Raw genomic sequence first — 20,197 nt, forward strand, 5'->3', positions numbered from 1 at the left:
AATGTATGAAAATAAGATAAAAGGGCTGCGCCATTTCTTGTTCTGAGCATAGTGTGCAGCTCGTCCTCACGGATAATACATGGTTAATGATGTATGATTATACACCGCTCCTGTCATACACACTCACACCCTTCCCCACCTCTTGCCTGGCTGACCCTCCACCCAACTAGCATGATCCTCACATCACCGCAGGGCTGGGACGTAACGACGCCTGTGATTGGCTGATCCTCGTCAATGTGCTCCGTGCAGCGCTCAGCGGCAGCTTCAGTCTGTAGAGGGGGAGCGGGCAGTCATCCTCATCCTCATCCTCCTCAGCTGCAGCATCGTCCTCGGAGCCAGCACCACCTTGTAGTCCTCAGTCAGGGGCAGCAGCAGTGTGTGACACCTGACAAGAAGGGACCCGCAGGGTGACAATGGGGGAGGATCGTGCACATTGACTGCTGTAAAGGTATCATGTACTGTAGTCTGCAGTGATTCTATAGGTTATGTCCTATCACTGCTCCCTGGATGTCACTGTTCTGTGAGTGCTCTGGTGCTGCTGTGACTCTGCTACATTCCTCTTCATAAAGGACTACACCCCATCATCACAAGGTTGAGCATCCTCCGCCCTGTAGTCATTGCAGCTGCCTGGCTCCCGTGTCACAGCTCCAGTGCACTGCCACACACTGCTGACTGTCTCCATGTAGAAGCCTCCACATCCTGGACATGCCCTGTATCCGCTCCTCTGCCTCCTTCATATCCTGGGGCTCCCCTGTGCCCCTGATGTCACATGGATGCTCGGCAGCCACGTACATGATGTGCTAGCTGCTGCTTCTTACTGTGAGGTGCCCTCAGCCGGACAGGACAAGATCTAGGGGGCTTTTTGCCTGGTGAACTGTGCATGTTGCTTTCTTTGCCTGTGGTCCATATTTTTTACTTCTACAAGTTTATTTCTTGGTCTCCCTGCGTCTCCCATCCACTGAGGACATGGAGTGGCCGTGCGGGTATTCATGGTGGCATCTTGGAATTGTCTTCTTTGTGCATTGGGCAGCTGGAGAGATGGGGAACAAAGCCAAGAGCTGCGAAGCAGTGAGACAGGTGTATAGTGCCAAAGGATTCAGCCTCAGCGGAGTGCCCCAGTCAGAGATATCCGGTGAGTTCTGCACTGGCATATGCCCACACATTAATAGAACACTGGGGATCCTGGGGAGGAAGAAATTGTCAGTAATGCTCCAGAAAACCACCTACCGGTACAGCCTTGTGCCAGCTGAATGCCAATGCATGCCAATTTTGGGGGTATGAGAACATACGTTGAGCGCCAATTGTTTTGTGTTACATTTTATTCAAATTGTAGGTCTTTTGGAGATGAGAAGACTATCTATCTATCTATCTATCTATCTATCTATCTATCATTAGATATCTTTGCGTCATACTATACATTGCTGGATGTTACCTGTGAGGGAGTTACCAGCTCAGTACTATTGGTTACCTCCATTTAGAAATAATATGAAGATTGGACAGCTCCGTATTTTCAGGTTTCAGAATAGACCATTGATCTAAGGCTATAATGGAGTGTCTTTGGATGAGGCCCCTGTCCTTGCTCTTCAGTAAGTGCCTCATCAGTAGAATTAGTGCCCTTGTCTCTGGTGCCAGCCTAGCTCCCTCTGAATTGCTCTTGCAGGTTGGTGTCCTGATAGAAGAAGTAATGGTTCAATCAACTAGAGCTCAGACTGGTCCTTCAGCCTCTTCATCAAGTCTTCGTCCAGGATCTAATCATTGAGGATTGTGAAGGAATGTTCCTAAGATCCTTATTAGATACATTGTATTATATCACCCATCATACGTAGCTGGCACTCATGGTGGCCGATTTTTAGCCATGGGTGATCTGTTCTAACAACATCTCAAGGTTCTAAAATTTTTCTGTGGCATTCCATAGATCTTGTCAGTCTGATTCCTTCACATCTGTATAGCTCAGTTTGACATCTTTGGTGAGATATCTGAAGTGTCTCACCTGCTTACCCGGCCTGACATCTCAGGTGTGTTCTCTATTTGAAGTCGTTGCCCCTGATTGACATTTTATAGGTGTGTTCTCTAATAAGATTTCACCCGTGTACCAAGCCTGACAGCCTGCTCAGATTCCAGGTGTGTATAGAAGTCTACCTCATGAGTTGGGTCTTGTTGGAGCATGTTGGTATAAGCGTTCTGCTGATCTCAGGCCAGTGACACATCCCGGTCTGGATAAAGTTTGTTGAGGCATAGAAAAGACTTACACAAGCGATAGATTTTATAATGATGACTCAATACGCCCGTGTTCATCAGTGAAAGCGAATAGTTAAACATGGGGCACGACGTGATGGCGTTTTACTGCTTCGCATATTACAAGGCTGTTACTGCACATTATTCCACCTTTGTGTGTGTTGCTGAACTCTGTTAAATGGCTCCTAGACAGCGTTATAAGCTAAAGGTCCGCTTTATGTGGTCGCTATTGATTTCATTGGACTGATTTATGGCGCTGATTTATGGGGCGGGTGACTGGGATGACAGGGGCCTGGTTAGGCTACTGGTTTCTGCATCCTATGTGTTCATGCAGAACACAGTTGAATGTTTATTTTCATTTTGGAAGTAGTCAGTAGCTCTGCTTGCTGCCATTAGGACATTATGACACTCTCAGCTCGTTCCTGGAGTGGTTTTGTGACCTGCCTCATCCTTTGTATTGTATATATGTATTAAATCATGTCAGGGTATATTTCCTCATAGAGAAGGCATGTTGGCTCATGATATTGCTGCCAGCCATCTCTTAGATTTTCTTGATCTGGAGCAATACAAGCAGGAATTCTCCAAAATTTCTGTATACATAATTAGGGCTGGGCGATTTTGCCCAAAAATTCAATCTAGATTTTCTTCAACACTTTGGGTGATTTTCGATTTGAATCTCGATTTTTCTTTTTTTTTTTCCTGTTTATTTAACAGGAATACCAAGAGATCATTTAATAAATTTTCTTTATATCAATAACTTTTTAATATATTGCTATAATAATTGTACGGAACTTCACAACTTTTAACCTCTGCAAATACTTTTTTTTAATCATAAATACAATTGGAAAAATGTCTGTCTAATTGATGATTATAACTTCTGTGTTCCCTGGCAGGGAACAGGTTAACAGATTCTATAATCAATGACGCGCTGCGTGCACTAACACCCCTCTCTGCCCGTCACCACCTCAGCCGGTCTCCGACATTGCAGTCTAAATTGCAGCAGTCCAGGAAGATAGCGCCAATCGGGCACCTTGAGGAGAGGTTACATTATAGTGTCTGAAGTCTGAGCAGGACCCTGTGCAGTACCAGCCCGCATATAGTGACATAGTACCACATTGCCCACATATAGCGACATAGCGCCATACTACACACATATAGTGACAGTGCCACACTGCCCACATATAGTGACATAGTGCCACACTGCCCACACATAGTGAGAGTGACACAGTGCCCACACATAGTGAGAGTGACAGTGCCCACACATAGTGACAGTGCCCACACATAGTGACAGTGCCCAAATATAGTGACAGTGTCACAGTGCCCAAATATAGTGACAGTGCCACACTGCCCACACATAGTGACAGTGCCCACACATAGTAACAGTGCCACAGTGCCCAAATTAAGTGATGGTGCCACAGTGCCCAAATTAAGTGACAGTGCCACAGTGCCCACATATAGTGGCATAGTGCCATAGTGCCCACATGTAGTGACCTAGTAACACAGTGCCCACATACAGTGACAGTGCCCATATGTAGTGACCGTGCCACAGTGCCCACATGTAGTCAGTGCCCACATGTAGTCAGTGCCCACATGTAGTCACAGAACCCACATATTGTGACAGTGCCTACATAGTGCCACCCCCCAATACAGTGCCACAGTGCCGATATAGATAGTACCACACCCCCTTGCATATAGAACCCTCACCCCCAGGTAGATCGTACCCCACCCCTTGTAGATTGCAGCACTACCTACCGCCCTTGTAGATAGCACCCCCACATGTAGATCACATCCCCTTCCTTGTTGATCGCGCCACTGTAGTTGCCACTAGGAGCTGAATCCCCTGCCAGAGGTTGCCGACGCTTTGGTCGGGGATTCAGCTCCTAGTGGGAGCGGCACAATCTACAAGGGGAGGGGTGTTGTGGTGCATTCTACAAGGGGGGATGATGGTGCGATCTGCATGGGGGGCTGGTGGTTGTGCGATCTGCAAGGGGGGTGTTATCTACAGCGGGGCGGTATCGCTATATACTAGGAGTCTTTGCCTCCCTGCGGAACTGCTATTCCGTAACCGTATCATTTTGTTCAGCACAAAACAGAAGTTCCATGGGGAAGCGGGGACAGAACGCTTGTCAGACGGGGCAGATCAGGCAGTGACGAGGCGGCGGGGCGGAACTTCCTCCATCACGGTACAACGGCGCCGCTAAAGAATCAACGATTCGGTTAAAATACAGAATCGTGAGGGTGAATTAATCGAGGGCGTTGAGGACGAATTATCGAATTAATTCAATTAATCGCCCAGCCCTATACATAATAATAATCTTTAGACTCTGTTCACTTAAAGAGGCTCTGTCACCAGATTATAAGTGCCCTGTCTCCTACATAATCTGATCGGCGCTGTAATGTAGATAGCAGCAGTGTTATTTAAATATAAAATTGCTCATAACTTGCTAAAAAATGATCGTTTTTACAGCGCCGATCACATTATGTAGGAGATAGGGCACTTATAATCTGGTGACTGAGCCTCTTTAAGAATGCAACGCCGCCTCTTTTCCAAAAATATTACGGGCAATGTGACGGAAACCCGACAAAACCCATTAAACTCAATAGATTCCGTCGGACACCAATGGTTTTTGTCATGTGAGGGATCCGGTAGCTCTGGTTTTTAAAGGTTCTGCTTCTATGACGGAGCTGAACAACGGAAATCCCTGACATAAATGTAAACAGAGCCTTATTCATACCGGGCCACATATTCTGCGGCACTTTTAAATTCAAAGAGAACATGGACAAACAAAATCAGAGTAACATAGCAATGAGGGCCCTGCTCACAAGAGCTTACAATCTATGAGGAAATATGGGTGACACAAGAGGTAAAAGTGCTTGTTTAGTACAATGGTCCAGCCATCTTTTATACATATGGGGTAGTAACATAAAGCAGCATGAGCCGGTCACCAGCCAGTGTCTGTGTTGTGTATGACACACATGAAGTGTATTAGGGTACAAGGAGTGTGGGGGAGACTGCTGAATAAAGGGGTCAGGATCTGGGGAATAATGAGGTGATAAGGTCAGGAGTCAATTTATGCAATGTGGTAGGTTTGCCAAAAAGATGTATTTTAAGGGCACGCTTAATCGGGTATTCCCAGAATCAACATTTATCACCTTTCCACAGGAGAGGTGATAAGTGTCTGATCACTGGGGGATCCCAGCACTGGAACCCCCACTGAACGCTAGAACGGGGGTCCCGAGCCCTACATTCCTGCTCATTTCACCTCTTGCAGTGAGGGGTAGCTTGAATGGAGCGACGGACGAGCATGCGCCCTGCCACTCCATATAATGTCTATAGAACTGATGGAAACAGCTGAGCGCTGTACTCCGTCAGTCCCTTAAAGGACTTTCAATGGAGCGGCACTGCTTTGTTAAACGTTCTCCTAACTGCAGGGAGTGCAGTTAGGAGTACCGGGCGGCTCGGGAACCCTGTCCTAGTGATTGTGGCGGTCCCAGCAATGGATCCACAGGATTGATGATAAATGTCGATTCTGGGAATATTCCTTTAAAACTGTGGATGCATATACATTAGCAAGCAAACTTTTGGGGGGTTTCTGTAGTCCACAGATAACATGGGCAAAACAATGAATTTTCAGTTTTTGAATGTAGTTACATAAGGTGCAAAGGGGAAACATAGTACATGATATCAGTAAGATCTGGTCCTTATTGAATGTTTAACTGAGCTATTTGATTAGTATATTGTACATATACTATATACTATACTATCGCTGCTATAGTATATTGTACATATATTCCTTTACTAGCTCTGGACCCTTCCTGTCCAGTTTGCAGTCCTCTAGTTGACTGCAGGAGGTTTTTAATATCCAGGTCGGTGATCACCATCAGGCCATGATTTGCTATGACCGTGCTGGAGATCAAAGTAACCGCCGCTGGTAAACTTTTTCTCTTTAGGTGCTGCTCCTGAGAGTAGCTGACACTTGGGGTATGTTCACACGGTTAACAAAATACGGCTGAAATCACGGAGCTGTTTTCAGGGGAAAACAGCTCCTGATTTTCAGCCGTTTTTTAATCAAACAAGCGTTTTTCGTAGCGTAAAAAAATGCCCCGTCGCAACAGAACTCTGTATGTTGTAGGCGTTCTGCTTTCGATTTTTTTAGCCGTTTTTCAGGGACGTTTACGGCCCAAAAGAACGGCTGAAAATAGCCCGTGTGAACATACCCTGACGAGAGCTCAGTCAGTTTTCCCAATGCTTTATTAATCGGTATTTGGGAGAAATGTGAGTTCTTTTCCGTGGTGTTTACTATTTGGATGGGAAGTGCTGTAGCTTTCGGAGAAGTCGATGGCTCATGAATAGTGGAGGATTTTGTCACAAATAAGACATGGCATCAGATTGATTTCTGGGTCCTGATTAATGAAGAAAAATAGCTGTGGGGGGAAAATGGAGATGAAACAAGCCAATAAATCTGTAATGGAGGAAGTCATCAAGGGTATGAGATTTCCCCCTGAGGTTATCAGAGAAGTGAGTACAGGAGTGGGGAATGTGTGAATCATTGCGCGGCAGAGCGCCCGAGGACTGGAGGGAACAGGTAAGACTTGTACTGTTTGGAATAAGAATTTAAAGATCTTAAAAAGGACTCGAAGAACAGTCTTAAACCAGACCCGATGAAGGTGTAAAGGAACCGCTCACTCTTCTATTGCTCTGTGGCTAGTCGGCCGTCTCTGTAAGGGTATGTTCACACGCAGAAGCAAAATACGTCTGAAATTACGGAGCTGTTTTTGCCTGAAAACAGCTCCTGATTTTCAGACGTTTTTTTAACAACTCGCGTTTTTGGCGGCGTATTTTACGGACGTTAATGGAGTAAATGAGAAACGGCTCCAGAAACATCCCAAGAAGTGACATGCACTTCTTTGACGCGGGTGTCTTTTTACGCGCCGTCTTTTGACAGCAACGCGTAAAATTAAAACCCATTGAAAGCAATGGGCAGATGTTTGTAGGCGTAATGGAGCCGTTTTTTCAGGCGTAATTCGAGGCGTAAAATGCCCGAATTGCGTCTGAAAACACTGCGTGTGAACATACCGTTATCATCTTGAAGTGCACCGAAGGTAATTTACCTTTGCATGTTCCCATATGGCAAGTGAAAGATCCTCGTATCTGTTACATAAAGAGCTATGAATAGCGTAAAATGAACATAAGTATACATACTTTTAAAGAAAAACAGATGTGGTTATTACAAACCATACCTAAAGAACCCAAAAATGCAATATAATATAGCACGGTGCCATTCCTGATATAATGTGTGAAGCAAAGCACATTGGAGAAAGATTTTGTGGCTAGTATAAAACAATGTCACAGGGACATGCTGGATCTCGGTGATGTCAATTGTCGTACGTGGTTTAGTAGACCACGTCTGCAACCAGTAACCGCCTTTGCATAAAATTTCGGAAACCAGAAATTTAAAAGTATGTTTTGGTTTTTTTAGATACTCTGCAACTAGCCAGCTAAATGTTCCTCAATGAACTGTCTCATCCCAGCACATACACATTAAGGGTATGTGCACACACACTAATTACGTCCGTAATTGACGGACGTATTTCGGCCGCAAGTCCCGGACCGGACACAGTGCAGGGAGCCGGGCTCCTAGCATCATACTTATGTACGATGCTAGGAGTCCCTGCCTCTCCGTGGAACTACTGTCCCGTACTGAAAACATGATTTCAGTAAGGGACAGTTGTCCTGCAGCGAGGCAGGGACTCCTAGCATCGTACATAACTATGATGCTAGGAGCCCGGCTCCCTGCACTGTGTTCGGTCCGGGACTTGCGGCCGAAATACGTCCGTCAATTACGGACGTAATTAGTGTGTGTGCACATACCCTAAAGGGTTATTCCCATCGAAGACATTTATGGCATATGTCCACAGGATATCTCGTACATTTCTGATAGATTTGGGTCACAGAGCTGGGTGGCTCTTTCCATCGATTACTTTGGGAGTTACGAAAACAAAAAAGCCAGTTAGCCACCACCTCGCCATTGATTCTCCACCTGGATGTGGAGGACGCCTCACCAGGTGGGACGGGGCTCAGGTGACCACTATTCTGGAGATAGGTAAACGTCCCAGACCAGGGACCTGCATCTATCAGACATGTATGGCATATACTGTGGATATGCCATAAATGTCTTTAATGGGAATAACCCTTTATAGAAACGCTAAAAAATACAAAAAATTATTACTTTATAATAATAATAATTTTTCCAGCAATTTCTTTCTAATCTGCTTCTTTCCTTTGATCCTATTCTGTCTCATTGCAACCAAAACTAAGAAATGTATACAGAATTCTTCTATATGTCCCAGGTGATCGCCTCATTTCTAGGGTGTGTTCTTTTAAAGAGCATATATAGACTCAGATGAAAGCTTTCTTACCCCCTGTGACCCCGCTTGGAAGGGCTGTAGGGGACACCTTTCCGGAGGAGGGTAATGGACATCAGTCGATCTATATACAGTAGTAGTTTGATCTTTAGCTTTGCCAGCTCAGACTTGGAGAAAGTAATGGAGTAAGGCAAAGTGTTGATCTAACCTCTTAGAACTTCTGGTATTACTCTTTGCTAAGAGATGGAGGATATTGGCTTAGGCCACATATGGTCTTCAACATATGTGGCGTGCTGTGTGGTGGCCCACTTAAGCACTCGTTTTGTAGTTGATATAATTTGAAAGGGACACACACAAAAAAGAGTAGACAATACCAATAGTTTTAATCCACGACTTTCTGCAAGCTACTGAAATACAACAAACGTCTATAAACTTATAAAACTGAGATCCATCTCCTTCTGGTCTCATCTGTGTTCATTTGGGGAATACCCGAGGGAGAAGCCCCTGTGCCTGTGTAAACAATGTAGGGGCTGCTGGCCCATCATTGTGCTGATCGGCATGGGTCTCGGTGGTTGGATCGCCATTGAGCAAATGTTTATGGCCTACCCTAAGGATAGACCATCATTATTTCACAAAATCTGCATAAATCAATAGTGCAACTGAATGTAAGGAACTTTGCTATATATCTTATTAGAGAAAACAGCCTCTTTCTTCACTTATCAGACAATTCGTCCCCTCCTCCATGCCTCCTGCACTAAATATTCTCCCTCAATTCACAACTATTAGCTCGCTGAGGGATCAGGTTACATGCTGCCTATGAAGGTCTATGGAGAGAGGTGGGGGACAAAGCAGCTGGAGGGAGACCGAGGCAAAGAGATACACAGAGATGATGCTCCAACTTATAGTAAGCGTTATATCTCACCCCAGTGCTGGATTCACAGCTACACTGCTCATTACTGCTGTATGATGTTTTTCGTGATGCTTCTTCTACTGAGGGTGTGCTACAGAGAGATAGGAAAGTGGGGTCTCCTCTTTTCACTGTGTGCAATGTATGGGAGAATCATAGATGTTAGACTCTGCCCGCTAACTCAGGGAAAACTGACAATTAGAGCATACGGAGTGGAAAACTGGTGAAAAATTCCATATGCATGTCATATAATGGCCAGAAATAGTGTTATTCCTCATGTAAACACATATGACAGATTTTTATGAAAAGTCACCTGAAAGGTTAGTTACGCTTTAAGCCCCTTTAAGTGCTTGTCCACACGTAACGGAATTGCTGCAGGAAATTTCTTCAGCGATTCCGCAGAAACTAGCGAAAAAAAAACGCTTAAAAAAAATGGTGCGGATTTTGCTCCGCTTTTTTCGATGCTGGGAAATTTCCTCTGAAAAACGCAGCAATTCAGTCGACTTTCCGCAGCAGGAATTGACATGCTGCGGTACGAAAAATATACACCACAGGTGAATTTCTGGTCGGAAATGTTTACGCAGCGTCTGGATGAGATTTGTTAAATCTCACCCACTTTGCTGCTACTGTATTCTGCTGCGTATTTTCCGTCTGCAATTCCGGATGGAAAATACGCAGCAATTCCTTTAAGAGTCCCTTTTTTTTTTTTAATGGCTCTCTAGTTAGTTCTGTAAAAGGGTTATCACGCACCTTCGTGCCCATTGATGTTAATGGGTGCATGTTTTGCGCATCAATTGAATTGAAAATAATAATAATAAAAAAAAAAAGATGTGCTTTGCGAGTGCATGAATAAGGCGTGCCCTCGCAAACCACACCGATGCGTAACGCAACACACACGGACCAGATTCACGCGTGTTTTTCACGTGGATGAGTCTTATACGCTCGTGTGAATGTAGCCTAACCCTACGGCGACTCTCGCTCTGGTGGACTCAGGTCGTCCATGTATTATATAATCACCTGAATGTCTGCCATGTAATACTGTATTTCCCCTGCAGGTGGCCATATCATCCCCTAGCAGAATTGGCCTGCTTGCCAGTGTTTTGGTAGTCGGCAGTGTTGAGACAACCCCTATAACCAATCCGATATTTGCTTATTCCTTTCATATAGATAAAAGCCAATTACGGATTGGTTTTTATGGGTTAATGCGTTGTATGGCATTAGTCATCCCATACAGGGTGAATATACGTGAGCAGGTTTATATACACACAGACAAGTTGGCAATGCGGTTAACAGAACATTCACGAATCATGAAATTGGAATTTCTATAATAAGCAGATATTTGTGCGCACCGGATTTAATAAAATGGATGGCCAATAGTGTTTGCTGTTTCCTTTCCATTAGTGTCAACATTATCCACATTTTCCATTTTATCCATGACATTCATAAAAAGGAAACGATACAAATTGTTATTATCCCGTAACCGAGTTAGTTAGAATATAAACTTGTACGGGCGTGTTGTTCTCCATGGCGGCAGTGGACTAAGCCGTGGAAGTAAACAGCGGGTACAGATGCCGGTTATATGTTTAGGAAGCTCAATGTTTTATTGCATCCAACCACGATGGGAATAAACATCCCGAATGTTAAATCCAAGCACAAATTTATGTTTCAAATACTATGCAAATTAAATCTCAGCTAAGTCCTAAGCAATGACCTCGGTCTAACCATCTGTCCATTGTAACAAGTATCTGGGTGCCGTCAGTACATATTACACCATGTCAGGGCGATGGAGAGGGCAAAGAGCGTTTCTCTTAGGCTGCATTCACACACAGCGGTTTTCTGGATTTTTGTGTGTTTTTGTGTTGTGTTTTTCCGGCCAGATGTTACATTAAAGACTATAGGAAAATATAAAATGCCCTACATACAACGGCATGCTCTGGGTTTGGTGTTTTTTTCAGGCATTTTTCAAATAGGCTTCTCTATAGGACTTCAAAAACGCCATGAACCCCTTCTCGATATTTGACGTATGGCTACGTCATAGCCGGGTAGGGGAAGTATGGAGCGGGCTCACGGAGTGAGCCCGCTCCATACGATGCGGGTGCCGGCTGTATGTTACAGCCGACACTTTACAGTAACGGGCGCGATCCCGCTCGTTTAACTCATTAAATGCCGCGGTCAAAAGCGAATGAGGCATTTAAATCGTTAGAAAGGGGGGGGCGACCCCCTCTAACAGCTCATTGCGCCTCCCACAATGCAATCGCGGGGTGGTGATGGTTGCTATGGCAGCCAGGGGGCCTAGTGAAGGTGCCCAGGTCTGCCATCTTGTGCCTTATTAAGCCCTCCCTCTGGCAGGGCAGGTGATATACTGCAAAACATTAGTATTGCAGTATATAGGGCAAGCGATCCAAAGATCGCTGGTTCAAGTGCCCTAGGGGGACTAATAAAAAAAGTAAACATTTTGTAAAATAAAGTTGTTTTTTACGTAAAAAAAATAAATAAATAACATTAAAAGTTCAAATAAAACCTTTTCCCATTTTCCCCATTATCGCCGCATCCATAAAAGTCTGAACTATTACAATATATCATTACTAGTATAGAAAACCCGTTACACGGGTTTGCTAGCAAAAGGAATACAATGGTCTGTTAATATATAAATGCTCCCCATCGCTTCCCCCACACGTATAATGACCCCCATAGCTGCCCCCACACGTATAATGACCCCCATAGCTGCCCCCACACAGTATAATGCTCCTCATAGCTGCCCCCACACAGTATAATGCCCCCCAATATCAGCTCCTCCCACAGTATAATGCCCCTCATAGCTGCCCCCACACGTATAATGCTCCCCATCGCTGCCCCCACACGTATAATGCTCCCCATCGCTGCCCCCACACGTATAATGACCCCCATAGCTGCCCCCACACATATAATGACCACCATAGCTGCCCCCACACATATAATGACCACCATAGCTGCCCCCACACAGTATAATACCCCTCGTAGATGCCCCACACAGTATAATGCCCCCCAATATCAGCTCCTCCCACAGTATAATTCCCCTCATAGCTGCCCCACACAGTATAATGCTCCCCATCGCTGCCCCCACACGTATAATGACCCCCATAGCTGCCCCCACACGTATAATGACCCCCATAGCTGCCCCCACACATATAATGACCACCACAGCTGCCCCCACACAGTATAATACCCCTCGTAGATGCCCCACACAGTATAATGCCCCCCAATATCAGCTCCTCCCACAGTATAATTCCCCTCATAGCTGCCCCACACAGTATAATGCTCCCCATAGCTGCCCCCACACAGTTTAATGCCCCCCGTATCAGCTCCTCCCACAGTATAATGTCCCTCATAGCTGCCCCACACAGTATAATGCCCCTCATAGCTGTTCCCACAGTATAATGTCCCTCATAGCTGCCCCACACAGTGTAATGCCCCTCATAGCTGCCCCACACAGTATAATGCCCCCCATAGCTTCCCCCACACAGTATAATGCCCCATAGCTGCCCCCACAGTATAATGACCCCCATAGCTTCCACCACACAGCATAATGCCCCCCATAGCTTCCACCACACAGCATAATGCCCCCCATAGCTTCCCCCACACAGTATAATGCGCCCCATAGCTTCCCCCACACAGTATAATGCCGCCACAGTATAGTATAATGCCCCCCATAGCTTCCTCCACACAGTTTAATGCCCCCACAGTATAGTATAATGACCCCCATAGATGCCCCCACAGTATAATGTCCCCATAGCTGCCCCCACACACAGCATAATGCCCCCCATAGCTTCCCCCACACAGCATAATGCCCCCCATAGCTTCCCCCACACAGCATAATCCCCCCCCCATAGCTGCCACCACACAGCATGATTCCCCCCATAGCTGCCCCCACACAGCATAATTCCCCCCATAGCTGCCCCCACACAGCATAATGCCCCAAATAGCTTCCCCCCACACAGCATAATCCCCCCCATAGCTGCCACCACACGGCATAATTCTCCCCATAGCTGCCCCCACAGTATAATGGGATGAAACGTCATGCCAGGAGGCCGGACTGCAGGAAGAAGCAGGGCGTTCTGGGTAAGTATGATTTTTTTTCGATTCTGCCACAAAAGTCGCAACAGAAAAGCAACGAAAACGCAGTATAAATTGACATCCTGTGGATTTAAAGAGAACCTTTCACCTCCCCATACATGTGCAGCATGTTATAGGGAGGGCTTCAAAAACACTGTCTCACAGAAAAAAAAAATCCTAACTATCTCCGTTATTTACATATCGGTGCCGTTATATTTCGTGCCCGATATGTAAATTAGCCCCTGAACTGTCAATGGCGAGATTCTAACTAACTAAAAGGCAAGAGGGCGTGATGTCTCCGCCCTGACACTGTCCAATCAGCTACGGACAGTGTCAGGGCGGCTTGCGGTGAGTTCCCTCCCGCAAGAACACACACAGACTGTGTGTTCGTGCTGCAGATGGCGTGCGCGAGCCCGCGCGCGCGCGCCCACATGCATGCACGCACGGCCGTTCGCGCGCACATCGACGTCACCACTCCCGCCGCCACGGAACGAGCAGAAGCGACGAGGAGAAGAAGAGACGGTGAGTAGCAGAGACCGTGAGAAGCAGCAGAAGAGACGAGGAGGAGATCTACTGCGACGGGAGTGGTTTCCGCAGCATAGGCATGAGATTTTCTAAGTCTCACCCACTTTGCTGCTACTGTAAATGCTGCGGAATTTCCACACAGAATTCCGTTGTGGAAATTCCGCAGCGTTTACGCTACGTGGGAACTCGGCCTAAGGACTCCTTCGCACACAGATCTTTTCTGGCAATTTAAATCGCATTAAAAAATGCATCTAAAAATGCTAGCGTTATTAAAACGTAACATAAGTTATTTAAGGTGCTTTTAGCGACATTTTTGGTGGCATTTTTCACTTGTTTTTTTTTGTATGTGCTTTTTTTCTGGTGTTTTTGAGGTCCTATAGAGAAGCCTATAAGAGAAACGCCGAGAGCATGCTGCACTTGGAAAAACGCCACTGACCACAACATTGCCTCAATGCCACAAACCAAAATGCAGTTGTGTGTAGTGCATTTGATATTTTACTATAGACTTTGATGTAACCTCTAAAAAAACGCCACGAAAAACGCCATAAAAACGCATGTTACATTGTAATACGGCTGGCGTTTTTAGAAGCGTTTTTTTCGATGCAGTTTAAATTGCCATAAAAATTCTGTGTGAAGGGGGCCTGGAAGGGGTTTCGCGGGACTTAAACACTTATGGCCTATCCTTAGGCCACTAGAGGAGAAATGTAGTATTACACACCAGCCATTCAAATGAACGGCTGTCCTTGTAATGCGTGGAGGTGCCACTCTTACAAAGTTTCTCAGTTCTGGTTCAGAGGGTGGGGTCGGAGCAGTTGACAACACTTTTAGGGTATGTGCACACACACTAATTACGTCCGTAATTGACGGACGTATTTCGGCCGCAAGTCCCGGACCGAACTCAGTGCAGGGAGCCGGGCTCCTGGCATCATAGTTATGTACGACGCTAGGAGTCCCTGCCTTGCTGCAGGACAACTGTCCCGTAGTATAATCATGTTTACAGTACGGGACAGTTGTCCTGCAGCGAGGCAGGGACTTCTAGCATCGTACATAAGTATGATGCTAGGAGCCCGGCTCCCTGCACTGTGTTTGGTCCGGGACTTGCGGCCGAAATACGTCCGTCAATTACGGACGTAATTAGTGTGTGTGCACATACCCTTAGGGTAAAAAACATTTTTTTAAAGAAAACATATCAGTAAGCCGTACTGCATCTATAGGTGATGATTGCGGAAATTCCTCTGTAAGAATGAATCCAGCAAGCCGTTGTGCCTGCAGCATCTATTAAGTAGCTATGGAATATATTGTGCCTCTAATCTGAACTGTTACATTATCTAGATGGGTATACATTGTATAAATGGCTCTTGCGATATATCCAGAATTGATATACTGTTTACGTGTGTGTGCGTGTGTGTGTATATATATATATATATATATATATATATATATGTCTGGAAACAACACAACTTTGGAAACAAAGGCCTTTAACATAAATCTACTGTGTAAATCTACTGTATTCTACTGTCTATAGGTTCTTCTATTTGCAGTTCGGTGTCATGTTATAATAAGGCCTTGTTCACACGGTGCACGAAAAAAACGCGTTCGAAACGCTAGCAATTTTGCAAAGCGCTTTTTAAAGTACAGGCGTTTTTTACATATTTTTTTTAAGCGTATTCGGCACGTTTTTTGGCCATGTAATTTTAACTCCCATTGACTATAGGAATTAGGCGCATTTTCAGCGCGTTTTACACACCAAGAATTGACCTGACGCTTCTTTTTTTACAGGACACGTTTTTTTATACACGTTGCGTATGCACTACAATGTGTTCTCCCATTGCTGTCAATGGGAAGCTTAAAGCATGCATTTTTTACGTGTTTTTAGGCGCGTAAAATGCGGCAAAAACGCAATGAATACATGTTGTGTGAACAAGGCCTAATAGACCGCTTTTTGCAACTGCACAAAACAAAATGTGATTTATTACCCGTATCCGAACAGGTACACTAGTCATCCAGCAGTCACGTGGCTGTCACTATTGAACCTATTTTAGGTTTTTCAATGACCATATTGTAAATTCACAAAATCAGGAGCCATTTGTCTATTTCATTGCCATGGTTGATTTACTTTTTCTTTTTTAAATCAAAGGTTTTTATTTTGTAAATATGTTATGAATAAGTACAAAACAGAGTATTTCAATAGTTCAAGGTGTAGAAAACAGTTCACACATTGCATAATAGGGAGAATAATATATACATGTACATTGATGCTAGAAAAAAAAGAAAAATGATCGTCATTGTATTTAATTCATCCATTGAGTTTGGGTATTTTCTAGTTTAGATGATAATTATTATTGTAACCCATTAATATTTAGCTCCAAACTCTTTTCTAATACATATAAGGTCTTTGCTCAAGGGAGTCATTCAGACCAGATGTATACCAATATATTATGCAGGTACTTTGATGCTACATACAGTGAAGGAAATAAGTATTTGATCCCTTGCTGATTTTGTAAGTTTGCCCACTGTCAAAGTCATGAACAGTCTAGAATTTTTAGGCTAGGTTAATTTTACCAGTGAGAGATAGATTATATAAAAAAAAAATAAAGAAAATCACATCGTCAAAATTATATATATTTATTTGCATTGTGCACAGAGAAATAAGTATTTGATCCCCTACCAACCATTAAGAGTTCAGCCTCCTCCAGACCAGTTACACGCTCCAAATCAACTTGGTGCCTGCATTAAAGACAGCTGTCTTACATGGTCACCTGTATAAAAGACTCCTGTCCACAGACTCAATTAATCAGTCTGACTCTAACCTCTACAACATGGGCAAGACCAAAGAGCTTTCTAAGGATGTCAGGGACAAGATCATAGACCTGCACAAGGCTGGAATGGGCTACAAAACCATAAGTAAGACGCTGGGTGAGAAGGAGACAACTGTTGGTGCAATAGTAAGAAAATGGAAGACATACAAAATGACTGTCAATCGACATCGATCAGGGGCTCCATGCAAAATCTCACCTCGTGGGGTATCCTTGATCCTGAGGAAGGTGAGAGCTCAGCCGAAAACTACACGGGGAGAACTTGTTAATGATCTCGTAAAGGATCTGCCAGGCACTACGTCTGGGTATACTCCCAGGATTAATCAGTCGACACCTGAGGCCAGACCTCTGAGACTGACACCTGCTCCCACCAATCAGGGTGGCAGGCTCAGGAGTGGGAGAGCCTATTGCGGCCTGGTCAGTCAGAGTTAGCTCCGCCCCCTGTCCATTTATACCTGCCGTTTTCTCTTCCTCCTTGCTTGTTATTCTTCTTGGATTCCTGGCCCCACTGCTGCCTTGCTCCAGCCTGCTTCTGCCGTGCTTCTGTTCCGTTTATCCTGCGTTGCTCAGCCCCTGGCTTGCTTCTGCTCCGTGCTCCCGTTTGTATACTCCACTACTTCCTGATCCTGACTGGCTCATTCACCGCTCCGTTTCCTCGCGGCGTTCCGTGGGCTACTGTATTCCCTTGCGTGTTCCCTGTTTGTACTCCCTTGCACTTAGACAGCGTAGGGACCGCCGCCAAGTTGTACCCCGTCGCCTAGGGCGGGTCGTTGCAAGTAGGCAGGGACAGGGCGGTGGGTAGATTAGGGCTCACTTGTTCCCTTCACCTCCTTCCTGCCGTTACAGATCTCAAGGCAGCTGGGACCACAGTCACCAAGAAAACCATTGGTAACACATTACGCCGTAATGGATTAAAATCCTGCAGTGCCCGCAAGGTCCCCCTGCTCAAGTGGGCACATGTACAGGCCCGTCTGAAGTTTGCAAATGAACATCTGGATGATTCTGAGAGTGATTGGGAGAAGGTGCTGTGGTCAGATGAGACTAAAATTGAGCTCTTTGGCATTAACTCAACTCGCCGTGTTTGGAGGAAGAGAAATGCTGCCTATGACCCAAAGAACACCGTCCCCACTGTCAAGCATGGAGGTGGAAACATTATGTTTTCGGGGTGTTTCTCTGCTAAGGGCACAGGACTACTTCACCGCATCAATGGGAGAATGGATGGAGCCATGTACTGTCAAATCCTGAGTGACCACCTCCTTCCCTCCACCAGGACATTAAAAATGGCTCGTGGCTGGGTCTTCCAGCACGACAATGACCCGAAACATACAGCCAAGGCAACAAAGGAGTGGCTCAAAAAGAAGCACATTAAGGTCATGGAGTGGCCTAGTCAGTCTCCAGACCTTAATCCCATCGAAAACTTATGGAGGGAGCTGAAGATCCGAGTTGCCAAGCGACAGCCTCAAAATCTTAATGATTTACAGATGATCTGCAAAGAGAAGTGGGCCAAAATTCCATCTAACATGTGTGCAAACCTCATCATCAACTACAAAAAATGTCTGACTGCTGTGCTTGCCAACAAGGGTTTTGCCACCAAGTATTAAGTCTTGTTTGCCAAAGGGATCAAAGACTTATTTCTCTGTGCACAATGCAAATAAATATATATAATTTTGACAATGGGATTCTCTATTTTTTTTAAAATATAATCTATCTCTCACTGGTAAATTTAACCTAGCCTAAAAATTCTAGACTGTTCATGTCTTTGACAGTGGGCAAACTTACAAAATCAGCAAGGGATCAAATACTTTTATTTCCTTCACTGTATACAGAGTAACGGGAGTGAAATGTAATAAACCATACAAAACATGACTGTATTCACAAATCTCATATTATTGGGTAGGCATTCAGGTTGTGTAGTATGGAGTGTCAATCCGGACTTCCCATTTTTGAATAAATTGTTCCTATTTATGGTTTTGATTGGCGAACATCTTTTCATAGATACATGTGCGGTTTAGTTGGGCCATTACTTCTTGTATATGAGGTTGTGTGGACTTTTTCCAGTATCTGGTGATTATGAGTTTGATAGACATAAGAAGATGTGATATTACAGTTCTAAAAGTGGGAGGAAAGGCATTTAGATCTAAAAATAATAGAGCCATTCTTGGGCTTATTCGTACATCTTTTTTCAAGAGGATTGAGATGATCTTTTCTGTTGCCAGCCAAAAGTTGTTTTTTATTACATTCCCACAGAATGGGATATAAAGAGCCCTTGCGGCCATGGTTAATTTCACACTCATATGATTTTTTTGTAGAAGTGCTCAGGTTTGGTGGCTGAGGCTGGAGATACAGGTCACCGAATGCTATGCTGGGATCTCTACCTAGTGTGTTTCACGAGGATATGCATTTAAAGGGGTGATTTGCTAAAAAAAAACATGTTTTACATCAAGTCATACTCACACATCCCTCCTGTAGCAACATGAAGGATATTACAGCAGTAATACGTAGTGTAGCTGAGAAACCAGCACTGGGGTGACATAGACATTATACCAACAGCCTGTGTCTTTCTCACTCTGCTCCTGCTTCCTGCCCCCCTCCCCTCTCTATAGACTTTTATGCAGTGTGTCTGTTGCTGACTCACATGCTCTCTGTTCCCTCCTCCTACTTCCTCTCCCCTCTCCATAGACTTATATAGGCAGGCAGTGAAGAGCTTATCCCTCTCTCACGGCCGATATACAAATACTGCAGCCAAACAAAACTGCCTGGTTACCCCGTCATTCCAACACTTTAGGAATGCATAAGGCCATTTTGTAGGTTGAATAAATTTGGGCGTTCATAGGTCCTATCAAATGACCGCTATCTGTTGTCACATCACTGACTCACACGTGATGAATGAAAGCATCACCCATCCTATTCATGAGATGGGATAAGATATTATGGTATGTCGGCATCACAGTATGTATGTATGTATGGTTTGACAGAAGCTGTGCACCTTGCATTGAGAAGACTCCGCAGCAGCCATGGTGCTCTCCTGGGATTTGGCCGCAAGACACAAGGGACACCAGGAGCTATCGGAGGCCATCTGATTATTTCACATGAAACGTACCATATGCTCATTCTATTCTTCCCGGGACATTTAGTACTGGTGCGCTCTTGATCAGGTATTTCATAGAAAGCCTTTAACTGGTCTATCCACCCCTGGAGCAGAATGTAAGATTAATGGCACTAAGCCACTAGGAAACAAAGCGACCTGTCAGCTATT

General features: G+C 44.9%; 1 protein-coding gene across 1 annotated transcript in view; it reads left to right on the forward strand.

The window, feature by feature from the left end:
• Positions 1–257: 257 nt before the first annotated feature.
• Positions 258–20,197, forward strand: part of GPC1 (glypican 1) — a 75,572-nt gene continuing 55,632 nt past the window's right edge. The window contains exon 1 of the mRNA XM_075861292.1: positions 258–1,132. Coding sequence (XP_075717407.1) covers positions 967–1,132 — 166 coding nt within the window. The 5' untranslated portion in view covers positions 258–966. The remainder of the gene's footprint in view (positions 1,133–20,197) is intronic.

The sequence above is a fragment of the Rhinoderma darwinii genome, chromosome 4 (assembly GCF_050947455.1).
Source record: "Rhinoderma darwinii isolate aRhiDar2 chromosome 4, aRhiDar2.hap1, whole genome shotgun sequence".
Classification (NCBI taxonomy): domain Eukaryota; kingdom Metazoa; phylum Chordata; class Amphibia; order Anura; family Rhinodermatidae; genus Rhinoderma; species Rhinoderma darwinii.